The following is a 22169-nucleotide window of genomic DNA, read 5'->3' on the forward strand; positions in this document are numbered from 1 at the left end:
TTAGCAACAAGGGAGTGGGAGATGAAGAAGGGGGGAGAAGATACAGAAAATAAGTAGCACAGACAGTAGATAAAAAATAGATGGGGGAGGGTAAGAATAGTAGGGGAAATATAGAATCTAAAGAACTTCAAACACGTGTTCATGAACTAAAGGGGGGGAATGGTGGGGGAGGGGTGTGCAGGGTGGAGGGGAACGGAGGGGGGGAAATAGAACAAATGTAATGGCATAATCAATAAAATAAAAAAATATATTAAAAAAAAGAAAATGTTGGTCTATAGTAAAAAAAGAAAATCCGAAGGACTCAAACAAAGAGGGCAACTTCAAGTGCTCCACATGTAGTATTTAAAACAAAGGCTGGATAAAAGGCAAAGGCATTGCTTTGTACCTTCTACATCTGAAAGAATAATCAAGAGGTCCGTTTTCATTTCCACGGCCAGTCGAGCAGCCAGGCTGTCATTATCTTTAACACTAATAACCTAGAATGCAGATAAAAAGTCACAAGTGAACGAGCGATACGGTTCAAGGAGAAGTTCGCAGAAGTAGTCAGCTAAGCTCTGGCAGACAAAATTAATGACCAAGTACACAGATGACAGGTTTTGCAGGGCCATTCCGTCTGCAAAACACCGGGCCTACTTGGCAGCCCCCCTTTCCAAACATGCACCATTCTAGCCACTGACATGCACAAGCCATGCGCACAGCACCATCTCTAGTCTTACACCACTCTCACACCTCTCACCCCGCTGAATGAAACCCTGTGACTCCAGGAGAGTTTATGTACCACTGCTCAAGATGCCACCTCCTCTCCCAGTTCCTCCACCTCGTCAGCGCCCAGCCTGCGGTGTTAGTGCATGCAGCAAGGCGCAGCATTAGTGTCTCCAACATGCTGGGCCATTAGGGATACTTCACCCACATTTACCCCCTGGAGGTCACTATTGGGCTCAGCTGGAGGGACAACAGCATCATTTGTGTTGACAATGGGGACGATGTTCATTCGGAGGAGCTCATGAAGTGTCCCATTGAGGTTCCGGCGCTTCTGTTCATCATGGAAATCCAAATTGGTCACCAAAATCTAGAAGGTTTAAATAGATCAAGAACACAGGAAGGAGAAAAATGATGAACTTCCTAGTAGGAACAGTATGCTGAGATGCTAAGCCTGGGGAAATTAATCTTCAGGCTTCTGAGACCCAGTACAGATCTCAATGGAACACACATCTTTGGAGGCTTACCCAATTTTTCTAGAGATGGGGAGAAAGTCAGAATCACTTGGAAGATTTAATGATGTTCAGGATTTAAAAAAAAATACTTTAATTCTGAGAGCTACCAAATCTCATCCATTTACAAAATAAGGAAAATTAATGTACTGACTTTAGAGCAATACTGGGGAAAGTAATGACTGCCATTAGTTTCTAAAATATCTTTGTATCTCAGCCTCTGCTTCAGGGTCTGGCTGCAGCACCTCTGGCGAGGGAAGGAATGAGTGGTTTACCCAACTGGGAAGCGCATGAGATAAAGCCAAGGGGGCCGTGTCGTCACTGTCCTTGCTCTGTGGCCGGCCACTACCGCAGTTAGCAAGGCTGTGTCTGACTGAGCATGTGGGACTAATCTGAGAGGTAGTGTACGGAGGTGCATCTTCAGTCACACCCTGAAAGGACTGGCGTAACTTAGCTCAGAGGGAGAGGGGAGAGCTGGGCGTGGGGCTGGCAGTCAGCCCTGCTTCCCTGCTCAAATCCAAGTTGCCAGCAGTGTTTTGCAGGAGAGAAAGGTAAATGGGGATGAGGGCCAAGAACTAAATAGAAACAAACCCTGAAGCTGATGAACATGTTTCACTGAAAACCCTTTGATGTTTAAGGAAAAGGGTTCTCGTGTGTAAGGCAGGCTGAAGTAGGAATGGTTGGAACAGGTGGTCGAGAAGGAAGGTACTGAAATAGCGGAAAAGGCCATGCCCTGAACTAGGGCCTGGCTGTAACTAACGTAACAGCAGCCCGAATGATATAAAATGTGGGTGAAGACAAAATGGTAACATGTCTAAAGGAAATAATTCACTCACTCATTTGATAAAAATACATTGGGCCCTGGCTGGTGTGGCTCAGTGGATTGAGTGCCAGCTTGCAAACCAAAGGGTTGTTGGCTCGATTTCCCATCAGACCACACGCCTGGATTGCGGGCCAGGTCCCCAGTAGGGGGCGCATGAGAGGCAACCACACATTGCTGTTTCTATCCCTCTCTTTCTCCTTCCCTTCCCTTCTCTCTAAAAATCAATAAATAAAATCTTTTAAGAAAATACATTGGGTACCTCTGAAATGCCAGGCCCTGAACTAGCTGCTGGGATGGTGAGTAAAAATGTTGATGCTTTGGATAAAGTGGAATGGGGCATATTTTTGTAAGGATAGATAGATCATGAATTCCTTTTTAGAAAAGTTTAGTCCTCTCAGAAATAGGACTGGGTCAAAGGAGAACATACAGAGGCTTCCATTGCATTTATACTGACAGAAAAAACACCTAAACTAACAGAGAGAGGGGTCTGCAGCCACAGGAAACAGGCGGACAAGTCCACACCTTTCTGTTCCAGCTCACTTTTTCAAGGACACTCTAGAATAACACCAGAACGTCACTGAGTAACAACTGTGAACACGGTGGGGAAACAAAGCAACAGGAAATGGAAGAGCAAACCCTGAGAGGACACATATGTAACATCACCTGTGTAAAACAGCATCTGTGTAAATGGACCAGAGGCAGCGAAGGAGTTTAAAAATAATAACTTGGGGAGTTAGGTTTTTACTATTGTTTTGTAAAGTGACTATTCAGTTGTTTTGTGATATTTAGGTCTAGTCAGTGTGTAGTTGTTTAGTTGATGAAAAAAAATTGAAAAAAATTCTGGAAATTTAGGTACAAAAGAAATAATATAGAAATAAGGTTCTAGATCAGGGGTAACCACTAAAAACTAAGTTCCACGAATATGGGAACCATGGCTGTTTCGTTTACCACAGTATCCCCGATGCTTAACAGATTTCTTGCTACACCATAGGTGTTCAAAAATATTTTCTGAATGAATGAAAAACCAACCACAGCATTTCTTCCAACCTTCAATGCTTGATATCTATTATATAAGGCAACCAGGTGCTACCCGAAGCAAGCCACCTGAAGTCCGAGTTGCTAATGAAATAAAGACATCTAAATTTTCTGTCTTCAGGAGCATTAGCAGTTGGGGTGCCCTAAGAAATGTTAGTACAACAACCAGAGCTAACACTGAGAGCATACTGTGGACCGGACACTGTATTAAATGCTTTTCATATGTTTTTTCATTAAGCTCAGGAAAAACCCTTGGAAGTCGGGCTGATCTTATCCTTGTTCTTCAGATGAAGACACTGAAGCACATAAATGTGAGACTTAAAAGACACTCTCCAGATCTCCCAACCAGCAAGTGGTGAAGCCGAGACTGTCTCCTGGTGGTCTGGCTCCAGAGCCCTTCTCAGTCTTCTTGCTCCACGGGAATCACCCCCAGCCTCTCACCTGGGCAGCACAGATGCTGTACTGGGTAAACATGGCTTCATACAGGGCCATCAGTCCACTCTGCCCTGCGGCTGCACAGGCTCGGGCTTCTAAGACAGGAATTGCCTGTAACACACCAATAGACAAGGTGTGGGTGGGAGAGAGGAAAGGTGCCTGAGGACCCCTGGAACAGGGGGTGGGCAAGCAGCACTCACCAACTCTTTCAGCTGGTTCTGCCCCGAGTGTAGGGCCTGCCGCACGCTCTGGGACAGAAGGATCTCATGGCGCAAGCGTTGCTTGCCAAAAGCTACTGCTCCACTGGTTACCAGCATCATCTCTCGACCTTGATTCTGCAGCACTGACACCTGACATTGAGGAAGAAAAAGGCACAAGTCACTTGTAAGATCTCTCTCCTCCTCTCTTCCCAAGAAACTCAGGTGGGATGGACAACTGAATGGATCCCAAATGCTGGTTTATGGAGCAGCAGTGGACTGGCCCTGGGAAGAATTACCCAGGTTGCTTGGTAAAGATACAGATTCCTACTTGCTTACTCAAATCTGATAAGCAGGTGGCAGACAGGAATCAGAAGTTTTTAATGGGGGATTCTGGTGTGCAGCTAGGTGTGGCATCTATAAGGTTTAATGGCACCTGTTATAGTTTAGTATTTGCAAAAGGCCTAGTTGTTACAGGAAAAATAAGGCCAGAACAGAAGTCAGGAGCCAGGAATTGCAACGTAAACTTAGCAAATGGCTTCCCAAATTCTAAGGCATGAACTGGGGGGATGAGGCTGTTTCTGAAGTATGTCTGATTCCCCTGGGTCACCTCTGGCTAGACCAGGGACAGACACTCACCCTTTTCTGCTCTGTCTGCCCACAGCCCAGGTATTTGTTCCCTACCTGGGACAGGTCCACATGAAAGGGTCAAAGGTTCAAGATGCAAAAAAGTCAATATTCCTGACCTGTCCTTTCTTCCTGATGCCTGAACACTACAACCTGGTTCAGGAAATCACAAACAGCCGTCTGTGATCAACCATGATTTCAAAAAATAACTTTTTTTTAATCCTCACCCCAGAACACTTTCATTGCTTTTAGAGAGAGAAGAAAGGAGAGAAGGTTTTTTAGGGAGAGAGAAAGGGAGGGAGAAAGACAGAGAGAAACATCAATTGGTTGCCTTCTGTACACTCTCCAACTGGAGACCAAACCTGCAACCTAGGCAGGTGCCCTGACCAGGAATCGAACCTGTGACCTTTCGGCCTGCAGGACAACACCCATTAAATAAGCTACACTGGTCGGGGTTTAAATAATAACTTAAAAAAAAATTATTTCATTATTGTTCAAGTACAATTTTCTGTCTTATACTCCCATCCCAGCCCACCCCCCCCCAGTGCTCCCCACCTCCCTCCCATCCCCCCTCTCTCCCCTCTCCCTTCTGGTCCCTGTCAGCCTGTTCTGTATTTCAGTGTCTTTGGTTATATTTTGCTTGCTTGTTTTGTTGTTCAGGTTTCTGTTAAAAGTGAGATCATATGGTATTTGTCTTTTAACACCTGCTTTATTTCACTCAGCATAATGCTTTCCAGTTCCATCCATGCTGTTGCAAAGGGTAGTAGCTCCTTCTTTCTTTCTGCTGCATAGAATTCCATTGTGTAAATGTACCATAGTTTTTTGATCCATTCATTTACTGATGGGCACCTAGCTTGCTTCCAACTCTTGGCTATTGTAAATTGTGCTGCTATGAACATTGGGGTGCATAGGTTCTTTTGGATTGGTGTTTCAGGGTTCTTAGGATATACTCCTAACAGTGGAATTGCTGGGTCAAAAGGCATATTCATTTTTAGTTTTCTGTGAAAATTCCATACTATTTTCCATAGTGGTTGTACCAGTCTGCAATCCCACCAACAGTGAACTAGGGACCCCTTTTCCCCACAACCTCTCCAACATTTGTTGTTTGTTGCTTTGTTTATGATGGCCATTCTGACTGGTGTAAAGTGGTATCTCATTGTGGTTTTAATTTGCATCTCTCTGATAGCTAGTGATATTGAGCATCTTTTCATGTGTCTCTGGATTCTCTGTATGTCTTACTTGGAGAAGTGTCTGTTCAAGTCCTTTGCCCATTTTTTAATTGGGTTGCTTGTCTTCTTAGAGTGAAGTCGTGTAAGTTCTTTGTATATTTTGGAGATTAAACCTTTGTCTGAGGTATCATTGGCAAATATGTTTTCCCAAACAGTTGGTTCTCTTTTTTGTCTTAATACTGTTTTCTTTAGCCATGCACAAGCTTTTTATTTTGATGAGATCCCATTTGTTTACTCTTTCCTTTATGTCCCTTGCTCTAGGGGACATATCAGTAAAAATGTTGCTGCATGAAATATCTGAGATTTTCCTGCCAATGTTCTCCTCTAGGATTTTAATGGTGTCATGGCTTATATTTAAGGCTTTTTTTAAATTTATTTTTTTATTGATTATGCTGTTAGTTGTTCTATTCCCCCTCCTTCATTCCCCTCCACCCTACCCCCCCCCGTCCCCACCATTACCCCCCTTCAGTTTATGACCATGTGTCCTAAGTTCTTTAGATTCTATATTTCCCATACTATTCTTGCCCCCCATCTATTTTCTATCTACTGTCTATGCTACTTATTTTCTGTACCTTCTCCCCGCTTCTCCTCCTCCCACTCCCCTGTTGCTAACCCTCCTTGAGATCTTCATTTCTATGTTTCCACTCCTGATCTAGCTCTCCTTTTAGTTTGCTTTTGTTTTAGGTGTGGTTGTTAATAACTGTGAGTTTGTTGTCCTTTCACTGTTCATGTTTTTTAAACTTCTTTTTCTTAGGTAAGTCCCTTTTAACATTTCATATAATAAGGGCTTGGTGATGATGAACTCCTTGAATTTGATCTTATCTGAGAAGCACTTTATCTGTCCTTTCATTCTAAATGAAAGTTTTGCTGAATAGAGCAATCTTGGTTATAGGTCTTTGGATTTCATGACTTGGAATACCTCTTTCCAGCCCCTTCTTGCCTGTAAGGTCTCTTTTGAGAAATCCGCTGACAGTCTGATGGGGACTCCTTTGTAGGTGACTGTCCCCTTACCTCTTGCTGCTTCTAGGATTCTCTCCTTCATTTTAACCTTGGCTAATGTAATGATGATGTGCCTTGGTGTGTTCCTTCTTGGGTCCAACTTCTTTGGTACTCTCTGAGCTTCCTGGATATCCTGGAAGTCTATTTCCTTTGCCAGATTGGGGAAATTCTCCTTTATTATTTGTTCAAATAAGTTTTCCACTGGTGGCTGTTCCTTTTCCCCTTCTGGTATCCCTATAATTCGGATGTTGGAGCGTTTAAAGATATCCTGGAGGTTCCTAAGCCTCTCCTCATTTTTTTGAATTCTTGCTTCTTCACTCTTTTCTGTTTGGCCATTATTTGCTTTCTTCTGGTCCACTCCATTGATTTGAGTCCCAGTTTCCTTTTCATCACTATTGGTTTCCTGTGCAATTCCATTCATTTCAATTAGTTTCACCTTCATATGTTTGCCTAATTTGTGGCTATAATCAACCAGTTCTGTGAGGATCCTGATCACCAGTGTTTTAAACTGTGCGTCTGAGAGTATTGCTATTTCTTCATCACTTAGATTTATAGGCTCTGGGGCTTTGAGATCTTCTTGAGCCATTTTTGGTCTGTTTGCGCCCGTTAAGTCTGAGGAGCGGAGCCTTGGACTCCCAGGTCGCTGGGTTATGACTCTGTATGTGGAGGCGGGCTCAGAGCGGGGAAATGGTGGCCCCCTCTGCTGTTTCTTGCAGCTGGGTGACGAGCAGAGCCTTAGGTTGTTCACCAAGGCAGGGCCACTTAGGTTGCTGGATTATGACGCTGTATGTGGAGGCGGGGTTAGATCGAGGAAATGGCGGCGCCCCCCCCCCCCGCCTGCCGCTGGGGCTGCTGGCTCTCGATTCCACGTGTGTGAGTCCCTCTGACCAAGTTTTCCTGTGCTACCCCGCTCTGCCAGCTGCTGGTTTCGCCCCTCTTACCGGTCAGGCTGAAGAATTTGTTATCAAACTTCCGAAAAGTTCAATTTTCTGTGTTCTGGCTGTGTTTTCTGTTGCTAAAATTTTGTTGTCTCTAAACTTGGTCGTGTGAGGAAGCACAGTGTCTCCATCTATGCCTCCATCTTGGCGGAATATATTTAAGTCTTTTATCCACCTTGAATTTATTTTGGTGTATGGTGTAAGTTGGTGCTCAAGTTTCATTTTTTTGCACACAGCTGTCCAGTTCTCCCAACACCATTTGTTGAAGAGGCTATCTTTACTCCATTTTATGTTACTGCCCCCTTTGTCGAATATTAATTGACTGTAGAGAGTTGGGTTGATTTCTGGGCTCTCTGTTCTGTTCCATTGGTCTATGTGCCTGTTTTTATGCCAGTACCAGGCTGTTTTGATTACAGTGGCCTTGTAATACAGTTTGGTATCAGGTCTTGTGATCCCTCCTACCTTGTTCTTCTTTCTCAAAATTGCAGCTGCTATTTGGGGTCGTTTATGGTTACATATAAGTTTTTGAAGTGTTTGTTCTACGTCTGTGAAATTGCCATTGGTACTTTAATAGGTATTGCATTGAATTTGTAAATTGCTTTGGGTAGTATGCACATTTTGATTATGTTAATTCTTCCAATCCATGAACAAGGTATATGTTTCCATTTGTTTGTGTCTTCCTTGATTTTGTTCTTCAGGGCTGTGTAGTTTTCTGAGTACAGATCTTTTACCTCCTTGGTTAGGTTTATTCCCAGATATTTTATTTTTCTGTTTGCTATATCAAACGGGATTTTTTTCTTGATTTCAGCTCTTGCTGTTTCATTGTTAGTATACAAAAATGCCTTTGGTTTCTGGATATTGACTTTGTATCCTGCTGTTCTGCCAAATTCATTTATTATATCGAGCAGTTTTGGGTAGAGTCTATAGAATTTTCCATGTACACTATCATGTCATCTGCAAACAATGACAGTTTTGTTTCTTCCTTTCCGATTTGGATGCCTTTTATTTCCTTTTCTTGTCTGATCACTGTGGCTAAAACTTCCAATACTATATTGAATAGAAGTGGTGAAAGTGGACATCCTTGTCTTGTTCCTGATCGTGGTGGAAAAGCTTTTAGTTTTTTCCCATTGAGTATGATATTGGCTGTAGGTCTCTCATATATGGCCTTTATTATATTGAGGAATGCTCCCTCTATTCCCACTTTGCTGAGTGTTTTTATCATGAATGGGTGTTGTACATTATCAAAAGCTTTTTCCGCATCTATTGATATGATCATGTGATTTTTGTCTTTGCTTTTGTTTATGTGATGTATCACATTTACTGATTTCTGAATATTGAACCATCCTTGCATCCCTGGGATGAATCCCACTTGGTCATGGTGTATGATCTTTTTAATGTATTGTTGGATGCAATTTGCCAATGTTTTGTTGAGGATTTGAGCGTCTATGTTCATCAGAGATATTGGCCTGAAGTTTTCTTTCTTTGTTGTGTCTTTATCTGGTTTTGGAATTAGGATGATGCTGGCTTCATAAAAAGAGTTTGGGAGTCTTCCATCATTTTGGATTGTTTGGAATAGTCTGTGAAGGATAGGAGTTAGGTTCGATTCCCAGTCAGGGCACATGCCTGGGTTGCAGGCCAGTTCCCGGCAGGGGACGCATGAGAGGCAACCAAACATTGATGTTTCTCTCCCACTCTTTCTCCTTCCCTTCCCTATTCTCGAAAAATAAATAAAGAAAATATTTTTTAAAAAGATTTAAAAAAAAAAAAGGATAGGAGTTAGCTCTTCCTTAAATGCTTTGTAGAATTCTCCTGTGGAACCATCTGGCCCAGGGCTTTTGTGTGATGGGAGAGTTTTGATTACTGCTTCAATTTCATCTGTTATTGGTCTGTTCAGGCTTTCTGCTTCTTCTTCATTGAGTTTTGGAAGATTATATTTTTCTAGAAATTTGTCCATTTCACCTAGGTTTTCAACTTCTTGACATACAATTCTTCATAGTAATTTCTTACAATTCTTTCTATTTCTGTGGTGTCCATTGTAATCTCTCCTCTTTCATTTCTGATTGTGTTTGAGTCCTCTCACCTTTTCTGGATGAGCCTACTTAATGGCTTGTTGATTTTGTTTATCTTTTCAAAAAAACCAGCACCTGGATTCATTGATCTTTACAATTGTGCTTTTAGTCTCTATGTCATTTGATTCTGCTCTAATCTTGGTTATTTCCTTCCTCCTACTTGCGTGTCTCTAGAAGGGAAGCTAGTGACTTAAGATCATCACCAGGTTCTCCCACTGTTTCCATCAAAGTTCTCCTTTGCACAAAATCTTCATCCTGCTTTGAGACTGAATCCCAACTGCTCTACCTTGCCAAAGCCCTGCCTGACGGAGGGATCAGCTTTACTTCCCACTTGCCCTAAGAAGATCATGACCACTGCTCACAAGCTCACCTCTTCCCTGGCCCCCCAACATACCACACTCATTCCTGTTTTTGTCCCCCCCTTTGGAACCCATTTGCAGAGCCTCTTCTTCCCCAGAAGCACTGGCCTGCACAACTGCAGGGCACTACTCACCCTGTGCACCTGGCAGTGTGGAAAAATCCCCCTTTGTTGGTACAAATCAAACCAGCTATAAAGGCCTAGGCTGAGCCCTAGCTCTGCTAGGGGGCCCCAACAACTGCACTGTCATTTGATTTTTCTGCCCCAGGACCCATCTGTTAATGCCATGTGGGCCTGCTAGTAAGTATGCATTTCAATACCTACTGTCTTAAATAGTCTCCTACCAAACCTGTTTTGGGTGTCCCAGTCCTAGCTCCCTAGTAGCAGAGAGGCCCTTCAGAGGTCTGTTAAGTCCTTCAAAATGTGGCCCTTCAACAAATATTTGTTAAAACAAATTGATCTGATGGGCTCAATCTGGAAGACAGATTTGATAATAATGCTCAACATAGAAAATACAAGAAAATGCCGTCAAATTTCAGGCTAGCAGTTTCCGACTCCTCAGTAAAGTTCTTATAAAAACTGAAAATATGGTTATAAAGAATAGAGGGCTAGAAAGGAAAAGCTCTAGCTTCATCTCCAGGATGCCTGGCTACCTGGTTTTTGACTCTTGATCAAGGGCTGGCAAACCATAGCCTGCAGGTCACATCTGACCTGCATCTGTTTTTGTTTTTTTTGCATCTGTTTTTATAATCAGACTGGTAACGAAACACAGCCACGCTCATTCATTTACTTACCATCTAAGGTATCTTTCCTGCTTCAAAGCAGAACTGAGTAGTTGAGGCACGGACCATATGGCCTACAAAGCCCAAAATACTTACTATCTGCCCTTCACAGTAAAAGTTTGCTGAGTCCTGCTCTTGACAAAGATAAGGGTAGTGGGATTTGTGACATGCTTTAAGTCCAAAACTCCAACTGTCAACCCCCAAGGTCAGTTTCTTTTTTGGATAATCTGCATTCAGCCTGGCTTGACTGCATTGGCGGCAGAGCATTAGATCCTCACCAGAAACTTCTGCTTTGAGCCCTTCCAAAGCCAAGATTCCTTACACAGATCTCTTCTGATTCAATCTGGAAAAAATGGTGATCCCTGTCTCCACGTAAGGACCCCAGGGGGCTTGTGCACAGTGGTCTGTCTGTCTCTCAGACCCACCCCTAGTGTTTGCTTGCACTCTCTCTCTGTTGTTGCCTGTATCCTTTGCCTCCATATATATATATATTTTTTTAGCTTCACCCAAGGACATTTTTCCCCATTGCTTTTAGAGAAAGAAAGGGACAGAGGAAGGGAGAGAAACATCAATACAAGAGAGAAGCATTAATTGGTTGCTTCCCATATGTGCCCAGACCAGAGATCGTATGCACCCAGACCAGGAATGGAATTTGCAACCTAGCAGTATAAGCCCTGACCGGGAACTGAACCCGCAAACTTCCAGTTACAGGATGACACTCCAACAAACCAAGCCACATCAGCCAGTGCATATCCTTTGCCTTTAAATGAAAGCCTTTCATGGTTTTCTCCGTGGAGTCTGGTCCTTTTAAATATCTGGACTTGGAAAATCTTTGCAATGATAGCTGATCTTTATTTCAAGATTATTGGACTAAAAAAAGAAAAAGCCCAAAAAAACAGGAAGAAGAAAAGTTCAATATTTACCCACATCCACCTGAGTTCTCAACCCTAACTATATGTCAGAGTTACCTGGGAAACTGGACACTCGGTACGTGAGCCCCACCCCAGAGATGTGTTAAATGACTGTGTGCAGCCCAGGCACCTCCAGGTCCTCAGACAGTGTTAACGTGCAGCCTGGATTAAGAAACACTTATTACTAAGGAGCCTGAGGATGAACTGAATGAAATCAGCTCTCCTCCTTGACTTCCCTCTGCTTGCCCTGGGATGCTGTCCCCCACGGACTGGCACCTTCAGCAGGGAAGGAACTTTTCAAATTGGGTTAAATCTACTGCACTCAAATCAAGATTATTTGTACAAGTTGAGAAACCTGACACCTTAAAACTCTATTTTTTTTTTTCAGTTCAGTAGAGTTTTCCATCTTGGCAATTACCTGCTCAACAATAGATGCCAGGCGTCCCAGTGCCAGGCCGCACTCATCACCTCGGGTCACCACGGCACTTCCAAGTTTCACCACGATTCTCTTGGCATGTTTCAGCTCACTGCGGTGGGCAAAGGGCTTGCCGTGTGTGCGGCTGAGGGGCACAGTGATAAAGGGGATGTTGCTCCAGGAACGGATGTTCCTGATGACTGAAGGCTGGACATGATCTGTACCCCCAAAGTCAATACAAAAAAAAAAAGGAAAAGAAAACATATCCCATTAAATAGATATATGCACAATATTAACCAGTTTAGCCACTAAAAAGAATTGCATTATTATTCTTAACTGAGTAAAACCCATATATCAAAAGCCAGACCTAGCGTGTTCTTATTCTAGTACGGAGTGGAGTTTGCACTCACTGCGCAGGCCACAGGCACACTGAAACACTGCCGGTGAGGAGTCAGAACAACAAATTGTTCTGAACATGTGGTGGCAAAATATATCAAGAGCCTTAAAAATGTTCTCATCTTTTCATTTGACAATTCCACATTCAGAAATTTATTCTAAGAAACTAATCAGAGATCAAGACTAAAAGATTCACCTGAAAGCTGTGCACCAGTGTTGTTTGTAATAACGGTATTAACAGATTAAATGTTAAAAGGGGGGGCAGATGGATTTATGATCATTTTTAGCATTTTTCTTTTTTTTTTTAACGATTTTATTTATTTATCTTTAGAGGGGAAGGGAAGTAGAGAGGGAGATAATATCAATGTATGTTATCTTGTGAGTCCCCTGCTGGGAACTGGCCTGCAACCCAGGCATGTGCCCTGACTGGGAATTGAACCACGGTTGCTTGGTTCACAGGACTGTGCTCAATCCACTGAGCTACACCAGCCAAGGTTCTTTCTTTCTTTCTTTTTTTTTGGCAAAGCTGTATATGACTTCTGAGGAGGCAAAACAACAAACAGAAGTTGGTTAAAAAGCTGAAAATACACTTACACAAGCCAAAAGCACTAAGAGCTGAATGTCAGGCACTGAACCCTTCACCACTTGTCACAGGCCCAACTCTTCCCACTAACTGCTTGCCAGTCACCCGCTCCCTCTGTCACATGGTGCGAGATTTTCTGCTCTAGCAGGGTACAGTGCCATCCGTCAAAAGCTACATTTCCCAGACTTTCTTGTACAGCTAGACATGGCCATGTGCTTAAGTTGTGCTTAATGCAATATATATGAAAACATAATTGGGACTTCTAGGAACTTCCTTAAAAAGAAAAGTGCTTTCAGAGTGAGATCTTAACCCACGGCTGCCTGACTTCAAGCTGCCATCAGCCACATCTATTTGTGCCCATTCACGGCTATAATTTGTTCCTACATAAATCAGCAAGGCTCCGCGGCTCAGAGCCCTCCAATTACTCTCTATATGTAGAATCATTCTGCCTCTTAGAAGCTCTTCTTTTGATTACCCAATGCTATGTTTCTTATTGATGTCTTTTTGACTGAAATTACATTAAATGTAAATAAAGAAAATATTTTTTAAAAAAGAGAGAGGAGGGGAAAAAGGGGGAGGGATTCGGAGGAACAAATAGGAAGGACACAGGGACGAGAACTAAGGGGGGTGGAAATGGGAGGGAGGTGGGGAGCAAGGGGCGGGGGAGGCTGGGATGGGAAAAATAGACAAAAAACTGTACTTGAAAAATAACTAAATAAAATTTAAAAAAAAGAAAAAAATAAAAAAGAAAAAAGAGAGAGGAAAAATGCTTTCTTCTCCCCTTCATCCATCCTGCTGCTGGGAACATGGGTGTGAAGGCTGGAGCTCAAACGTCCACTTCAGACTCTGAGACAACACAGTAAGAACTGCGAAGGAACAGAAAGGAGCACGGAAGCCGGACGACTTCGCACACTGCTCTGGAGGCCCTCAACTGCCTCCCTTATGTTAGGACCCCAGGCTTCTCCCAGGAGAAAAAAACAGAGAAAGAGATTTCTAGCCTGTTGGAGCCATTACTGTTTTGGGTTTTCTGATACACGCGCCGGCCTCACTGTAACTGACACAGAAGGAGAACGAGTGCACAGCCAGAGGGGCGGGCAGGCGAGGAGGCCTGGACAGGGGAAGAGAAGCTGCCTGGGGGTGGGAGTTGCCGACAGGTGGTCTCACTCACTGCAAATGGACCTTTGCTTGCTGGGCCTCTTGGACTGTAAGAAAGTGAGGGAACGTGGGCACACAGGTTCTTGGCAGGACTACATTTTAGGTATTCCTGCCCCCTCCCCAGGAGTTCTCTATGTATCTCCCCAGAGGCATTAACGAATGACTAAAAGTAATCATTCCGAGCCACCTTTTGGACCATTTTTCTATAACTGTACTATCACAGAATCACTTCCTCCACTTGAATCAAGCACTATTACCTCCATTTATATTTATAGATAGATTTCTCAGAATCTCTCTAGACCTAATATCTCTGTCTTCTTACCACAGACTAAGAACTCCTCTAACTACAATCTAGCTTCTGTTCTTTTCTCTACGCTGTCACGATGGTGGGTAAAGCAGGCAGAATCTCATTCTCGTGGCCTGGAAGATCACCGTGTGTTCTCCTCCCTCTCTGCCTACTTCACACACAAATCTCAGAAAGGACATTTTTAGGGAATTGGTAAAGGGTCCTTTACTCTCTCTCCTAAAGAAACTTTTAAAAAAGCGACCATGCTTCAAGTCCATTGGAGCTACCAGGCCTGCAGTCCAGTTGCGGGCAGAAAGCTGCTCAGTAAGTCCATCACCTGTGACAGACCTGGTACTTGGCACCCTTGCTAGACCCACGGGTGGGCTGTCCCTTCCCGCTGGAGGACAGGTCTGCTGTTGGGGCTCAGTTCCACGGAGCGCTCCCTTTCTTCACTGGGTTCAGCAATGCAGGTACCCTGATTCGGTCAAGGTTATTATCCTAGGCACCCAAGACTAAGCTTAAAAGTTCCATACGTAATAGTCCTGGCCTTGCTGACCTGACAGAGACAGAGGCGGGAAAGGGAGAGACTTACTCCCCTGGGGTCTGGACTTGGCATCACCAGAGGCTGCAGAGCTCAGAGCTATGCCCTCCCTTTGACGGCTTTCAGGACTAGGCCCTTTCTCACTCCTGCCCACTACAGGGCTCATCCTGTGCTGGAAGTGTGCTGACACCCCAGGGTAGTGCAGGCACACAGGTAGTAAGTAGCACATGTGTCGGTCCAGGTGATCGCACGACAGAAACCAGTTAGAATCTATCAGGCCAGGTTAGCATGAATGAGACGCCTGATGAACAGTCTTTAATCAGGAGAGAGAGTGGCTTGGCTTGGTGCCAGGCAGTTGGGGTCACTCTGGTTGCTGGCGATTGGGTCACCGCAGACCAGGGCTGACAAAATTCAAAAGGAGGCCGCAACAGGTTTCAAGCAAGTGGAGGTGCTGTCACGTCAGGTCGGCTAGAGCACCAAGGAGCGTTCTCTGGGATCCAGGGCTTTTTGGATTTCCTGTTCAGCAATGCTTTCACCTTCCTGGATTGACCCTACCTTTCTAGGGGGCATTTTTAAATAATCTGCAGTGTATTATACTTTTCAGGGTCCACACTGAGGACTGAGAAGGCCTTGATTCCTTTGGAAAAATCTAAGGCTTCAGGATGGGTAATCTCTTCCCATTTCCTAAGCAACCTTCAGGCCCTAAGTCCCAAAGAACAGCCATCTTGTCCTCGTACGTCTAAGGGGCTCCTGAGTGTACGTGTGTGCACGTGTGTGGGGGCTGGGGTGGAGTAAGGTTGCCCACATTCCACGAAAGGGCCGTGGATTATACTCCAGGGGGGAGAGGCCTATCACCTTTCGGCATCAGAGTCCTCAGGCCTGACCAGGAAGGAACCCACACAGGATTTCTTCTCCCTTCCTGGCTTTCTACTTTCCTCCATGTCTGTATCTGTATGTTTTCTCACTTTGCCTTTTTAATTTATTTTCTTCTTTTCTGCATATTATGGTCAGTGAACATAGGGCTGCAGGCTTCAGAAAAATGTGGATACAAAAATAGAAAAATAAATCTAGGGACAAGATCAAAAAGTGCCTCCTTCTGTGAATGAGGCTACTGAGAATAAAGTATAATATCAAGAATAAAATACTGAAGTAAATACTTACTATATACTAAGAGCTGTGTTAACCACTCAGACACCTTTCTTTACAGGGCAGAGGATATACTATAAAAGGTCAAGTGTAGACTCTGGAGCCAGACTGCCTGCGTTGGAATCTCAACCTTCTACATACTTGCTGTAACCTTACGTAACTCATAAAGGGGGAAAAAAGCACGAGCGCACTAACAGGCACTGGCACATACAGAAATATTTTATCATATTCCTGTATGATAAAAAAGGGTTCCCTAACATCGTCATCGTTACCATCACTGTTATCTTACTAAATTCTCATGGTAATCCTCATGACTTAGATATTATGAGTCAGCTACTATAAGCCTCATTTTATAAACAAAGAAAGTGAGGCCCACAGAATTTGAGTAACTTACCAACCATACCGGATGCAAAAATGACCACAATACCTACAGCTTCTCCCACCCCTTGAATCTGTGCTGGCCCTATGACTTGCTTCGACTGCAAGCATGAGGTACAGAAGCCATGGAGAGCCTGCTGGAGGATGAGAGACCAAGTGGAACAGAGATGACCTATCGCCCCAGCAGAGGCCCCCTGCCCTCAATAATCAGCCCCAAGCCAACGTGAAAACTGACACAGACACCAAACCACCGTGCAGCTGAGCCTAGTCCAACACACCAACCCTTAAAATTGTGAACTAAACCCATAGCTGTTGTCACTAATGACTTACAAAGTAAGTAGCAGAATTAGTTTTCAAACACAGGGAGCCTGAACTCTACATAAATGAGTGAACCCTTACACTCTTCTTTACAAGAATGGGAAACAGAGATTTTTTCTAATTATAGTAAGCTTGATTAGTTGATAAGCAAGTCATCTGTGGTAAGGTTTGGAGACAGAATGTTGAGAAGACTTAGGTGTTATCAAGCAGACAGCCAACTCAAACTATAATAAACAGCCTCTCCACAAACGGTGCTGGAACAACTAGATATCCTTAGGCAAAAAAATGAACCCTGACTTAATCCTCACACCTTATACAAAAATTAACTCAAAACAATCATGCACTTAAATGTAAAACTGTAAAACCTTTAAAGAAAAGAAAGAAAATCTTCAGGATCTAGGGCTAAACAAAGAGTTCTTAGACTTGACTCCAAAATAATAATCCATAATAGGGAAATCTGATAAACTGGCCCTCATGAAAATAAAAGCAAAACAAAAAACTTTTCTCTGCAAAAGACCTTGTTAAGAGAATGAAATGACAAACTACAAACTGGGAGAAAATACTTTCAAACTACATAGCTGATCAAGGACTAGTATCTAATAAGACAATACTCTCAAAAATTAAGAGCAAAAAACCAAACAATCCAATTAAAAATGAGCAAATGACCTTTCACTGAAGTAGAATATATAAATGGCAAATAAGCATATGACAAGATGCTTAACACCAATAGCCATTAGAGAAAAAGCAAGTTAAAACCACAGTTGGGTGTGGCCACACACCTTTTGGAATGCATAAAATAGAAGAGTGACAACTTCACATTTTGGTGAGGACGCGGAGAAGTGGAAAACGCATATTGTTGGTGTCAATATGAAAAAGTATAGCCATTCTCCAAAAACAATATGATGGTGTCTTGTAAAACTAACTACCATATGACCCAGCAATTGAACTCTTGGGCATTTATTCCTAACAAATGAAAACTATGTTTAAGCAAAATCCTGCACACGAATGTTCACAGCAGCCTTATTCATAACAGTCAAACAACGGAAACCAGATGCCCTTCCATGGATGAACTGTGGTGCACCCATGGTAGGTGACCATTAAACACTCCTCAGTAAGAAAAAGGAACCTGTTTATCCAGACATGTTGGATGAGTCTCCAGAGAATTATGCTGAGTCAAAAAAAGCCATCCCCACTGCTCATATAGTGTACGATTCCATTTATATAACATTTTTGAAAGGACAAAATTATAAAAGTGTAGAACAGAGAAGAGATTGCAAGGTTAGAGACGGAGGAGGGGCATGGCCAGAAAGGAGAGACCTGGAAAGTCATACAGTGATAGAAATGTTCTTATCTTGACTCTGTCAATGTCAATATCCTGGCTGAGATACTGAGGGAACTGGGTACAGGGTATAAGAAATGTCTCTGTATTAATTCTTGTAATTGCAACTGAATCTATAATTTTCTCAAAATTAAAAGTACTTAATTACAACAAAGTAATAACAAAAACAGCTTACAAAATTGGGGGGGATGAATATAGGTAATACTTTATTTAAATTATTGTTTTAATTTTTAGTTACTTATTCATTTGACATAAAAGTTGTAAAAATGTATATAACTTGATGAGTTTGAAGATAAGTATATACTGTATGTGTGAAACTATCACCAAATCCTATGACATAAACCTATGTATTTTGTCCAAAAGTCTCAATTTATTAATAAAAACAAACACAGAACATTTCACCAGTAGGCTGCTTCCTTCCTTACTGTCTTTGTCCAATTCTACCATTTTATATTTTCCCCCTCCTTTAAGACCTTATTCGAAACGCACTCTGACTGAACTCCCCACGCGCTGCTAAGCCGTTGTATGTGTACAACATGGTACCTACGCGGTCTGGAGAGAGCTGTAAGCCGGACCCAGGGCAGCAGATGGTGCCTGAAGAGCTGGAAGCCAGAGCAGCAGACTTGGCTCAACATGTTGTGATGTGGTCACTGATCAGAGTACCTGCGGATGTATTTTTTAAAAATTGAGTAATGAAAAATACTACACAATTCATTTTCTTTTCCTCTATTTCCCCATGCTCAGAGTAAATATTTGACATCCCTGCTCCTCACTCCCCTGTATTAGGGAAGTGCCTACCTCCTCTGCATAGTGTAGAAAGGAGAGAAAAAAACAAATGGTTTCTTCCCACGCTCCATCTCAACCGTCCTTCCCCTAGAGGATTATGAGTATTCTGAGTGACGAAAAAATCTTTAAGGTATAGTGTTTATGTACTGATACTAAATCTTCACCACAATTCCTGCACTACTGGGGACTCAGTCTCCAAATGATCAAAACCAGATTCAACATCCAACAAGGGTGATCTCCACCTTCCTGCTATTACCCCCAAAAGAACTCTAGAAACCACACACCTGAACTGTCGGCCTGATCCTCACAGACACAAGAAGGAAGAAAGGCCAGAGGTTGCTGCCATGTCTTTCTTCCTGCTGCCCAGCACACTCTTACTACCCTGGGAAGGAGGGGCAATGTCCGCAAACGTTTGGCATTTTAAATGACTGGGTACAACCCAAGGAGGATGAGTACATGGCTAGACACCTGAGTTAAGACCATGGTGGTTGTGGGCATTTTCCCACCCTAGGTCAAACTTGAGGCTTTAGACAAAAAATAATGTATTTCACAAAAAGGTAGGGGGTTCCTTTACACATACACACACACACACACACACACACACACACACTACACTATTTACTACTGCAGCTGTAATATTGCTGCTTTCACAAGATAAGAATACTACACCTTCTTTGCTTGCAGAAGCCTCCTTTTAACCTATGCTTTATGGCTTGGTGGAGATAGTCCAGCCGTCTTAAATGTGCCTCAGAGACTAGCATTTAGGCCCATAGCAAAGAGCAATAAGGAGTGGCGTGTACTGTTCTTCAATTTATACTGCACAAAGGCACAGACGGAAAGGGGAGAGAAGAGATTGGCAGGATACATCTGGTGTAAAAGATACGGCATCTAATAGGCAACAGAAGTGCTAAGTACTGTCTTTGTTGACTTCTGTGTTTGTGACAGTCTGGAAGATCCCAAGAGAAAATTATTTTAATAATATTGAAGCATGATATGGGTCCATGGTCTGTTTGCTTCTTGTGTAAATTCCTTCACTGATTGTTGCCAAACAATTATTTCCATATGAATTATCCAAAATACTTGTAGAAGAGCCAAAGTGGTAAAATAATCAAGTAGTGACCCTAAAATTCCAGTTCCGCCTCCTTCAGAAACCTTCCCCAGCCACTTCAGCATTCAAAGTTGGGCATAATCCTACAGGTTACCTATGAACTGGTTCATGCTTTTCCCAACGAGGTTATAAACCTCCCACCGACACCACAGTACACAGTAAAGGAACAGGGGCTTTGAAGTTGGGATAGATTTGGGTTGAAGCTTTGTACTTGCTAGCTGTATGCCTTTTGGAGGGTTACATAATCTTTCTAACCCTCAGCTTCTTCATTTGTAAATCAGGGACAGGAACGGTAAGGACTGCATAAGATTATTGTGAGAATTAAATGAGATAATGCATGGAATGCCTGTTTGTAACGGATGGTCAATAAACGTCAGTTTTCCTCCTCCTGTCTTTTGGGCACTAATGGTATCTTACAATCATTTCTTTCCTTTAGGACCTGCCACCATAGCAAAGAATTCAATAAATATTCTCTGGTGAAGATAGTCATAAATGGGACTTACTGACTGTTTATCTCTTTTCTAAAAGTAACAGAAAGCTCTGAATGTTTAAGATCATTAAGTTATTAGGATGAAAAGTGACCTAGAAACCAAGCCTGCTGGCCTCTTCCCTATACGGAACTGCCTCTGACTAGCCCTTTCCTCACTAGAAGGAATGGTTCATCCTGCCGGAGTTTATTATGCTCTCCAAAAGCATTCATTATGGCCTCAAAAATCAGTGAGCTAATTCAAGGGAGCAAAAGGTATGGTGTGTGTTTCTAGACTCAACTTCATCAGTAGAAAAGAGTTTCCATGTTTTGACTCAGGACATTTCTCAAGTACCTCTTTATAAAAAGGTTCTAAACAGGACACCCTTATCTTAGTGATTTGGACGGAGACTTGAACTTTAGTCCTAACAAACTTTGCCCAGAAATACAGGACCTGCATATGGTTCACTTAAAGGCAAAGACCGCCGATAAATCTCACCGCCTTAGAGGGCCAGGGACAATGGGGACGGCAGGTGCTGCCTGACGTGCCAGGAACTACTCACTGTCCGCGTGTCATTTTGCAAAATGCTGTCGAGAGCCGACCCCTCAGATGCGGGGGGGGGGGGGGGCGACACCCGGTTTTGAGGAGGGGATCGCGTTTGAGGAGGGGATCGCGAAAGCCAAACGGGCCACGGGGGACTACATAACACAGGCCCCTGAGAGTCGGTGTGTTGTCAGGTACAAACCAGGGTAAAATATCGACACCGAGGCAGGTGCAATGGACCGAGAAGGGGTCCACTGAATCTCCAAACGTCCATATGGACCAGTTCCTCCATTTCTTTGGCCAGGAAGGTCGGGTGCCCTAGGTCCCCGCAACCCTGGTTTCCACCACGAGGTTCTTAAGAACCCTGCCGGGGTCGTGCTGCGCACCCAAAGCCCGCTGCCATCCCTCGGCGAGCTCTCACGCCCACTCGTGGAACCCGGCCACCCGGCTCCTGCTACCGCAGTGCTCCCGCGGCCCGGCGCGCCCACGTTCCCCCCACCTCGGCCCAGGCGCCGCATCAATCCTCGCACAGGCGCAGGTGACTCTCCATCCCCGCGCCTGCCGCGCACCTGACTCACCCCTGCAGCGCCTGGCCTCATCGCCCAGCCAGCAGTCCACGCGGGGCGACTTTGGCGCCGGCTTACTTTTTTCTTCCGTCCACGTCCCGCACGATGACCTTACGTCAGCGGCGTAGGAGTAAAGCCAGGCCGCCGGGCCTGCGCTGTTAACGTGGGGCCAAGGGGCTGAACCGGAGCTGCGCAGCGGCAACCGCGGAGACGCTGTCTGAGAATCTGGTCCTCGCTCCACGTGGCGGGCCCCGCCCACCGAAGTCTTAGCAGACGCCGGAAGGCGGGGCTTGAGTTCTACTGCTGAACATCCACGTCCTAGGAGAACGGGCCAAAGAAGGTGTCCAAGAGCCACGCAATGGGCCCTTCCAGGGAGGCTGAAAAGATGCCTGGATCCCTCAGTTGCAGGTAGAAGCCATTACGTGTGCTTTTCAGTGTGTGTTTCATATCTCGAAAATAAGTTGAATGTACACATACTTAGAGCTCACAGTCTCAGCAAACTTTTGCTACTTAAAATGGAAAATTTTG

The 22169-nt window shown here is 43.8% G+C and overlaps 1 protein-coding gene across 4 annotated transcripts in view; it reads right to left on the reverse strand.

Moving 5' to 3' along the window:
- ALDH18A1 (aldehyde dehydrogenase 18 family member A1) overlaps positions 1–21833 on the reverse strand; it is a 42319-nt gene extending 20486 nt beyond the window's left edge. The window contains exons 1-8 of one of the 4 annotated variants that reach the window (XM_053662446.1): positions 21654–21833; positions 19242–19339; positions 18719–18834; positions 12033–12247; positions 3705–3854; positions 3511–3615; positions 911–1069; positions 386–476 (exon numbers count right to left, since the gene is read on the reverse strand). In XM_053662446.1, coding sequence (XP_053518421.1) covers positions 386–476; positions 911–1069; positions 3511–3615; positions 3705–3854; positions 12033–12247; positions 18719–18806 — 808 coding nt within the window. In that variant the 5' untranslated portion in view covers positions 18807–18834; positions 19242–19339; positions 21654–21833. Of the gene's footprint in view, positions 1–385; positions 477–910; positions 1070–3510; positions 3616–3704; positions 3855–12032; positions 12248–18718; positions 18835–19241; positions 19340–21644 lie in introns of all 4 variants that reach the window. The other 3 variants (XM_037138898.2, XM_037138897.2, XM_037138896.2) reach the window with 3 other exon arrangements.
- Between the last annotated feature and the right edge of the window lie 336 nt (positions 21834–22169).

Source organism: Artibeus jamaicensis, unplaced genomic scaffold, assembly GCF_021234435.1.
Source record: "Artibeus jamaicensis isolate MK-2021 breed Jamaican fruit bat unplaced genomic scaffold, CSHL_Jam_final contig_252, whole genome shotgun sequence".
In the NCBI taxonomy this organism is placed as follows: Eukaryota; Metazoa; Chordata; class Mammalia; order Chiroptera; family Phyllostomidae; genus Artibeus; species Artibeus jamaicensis.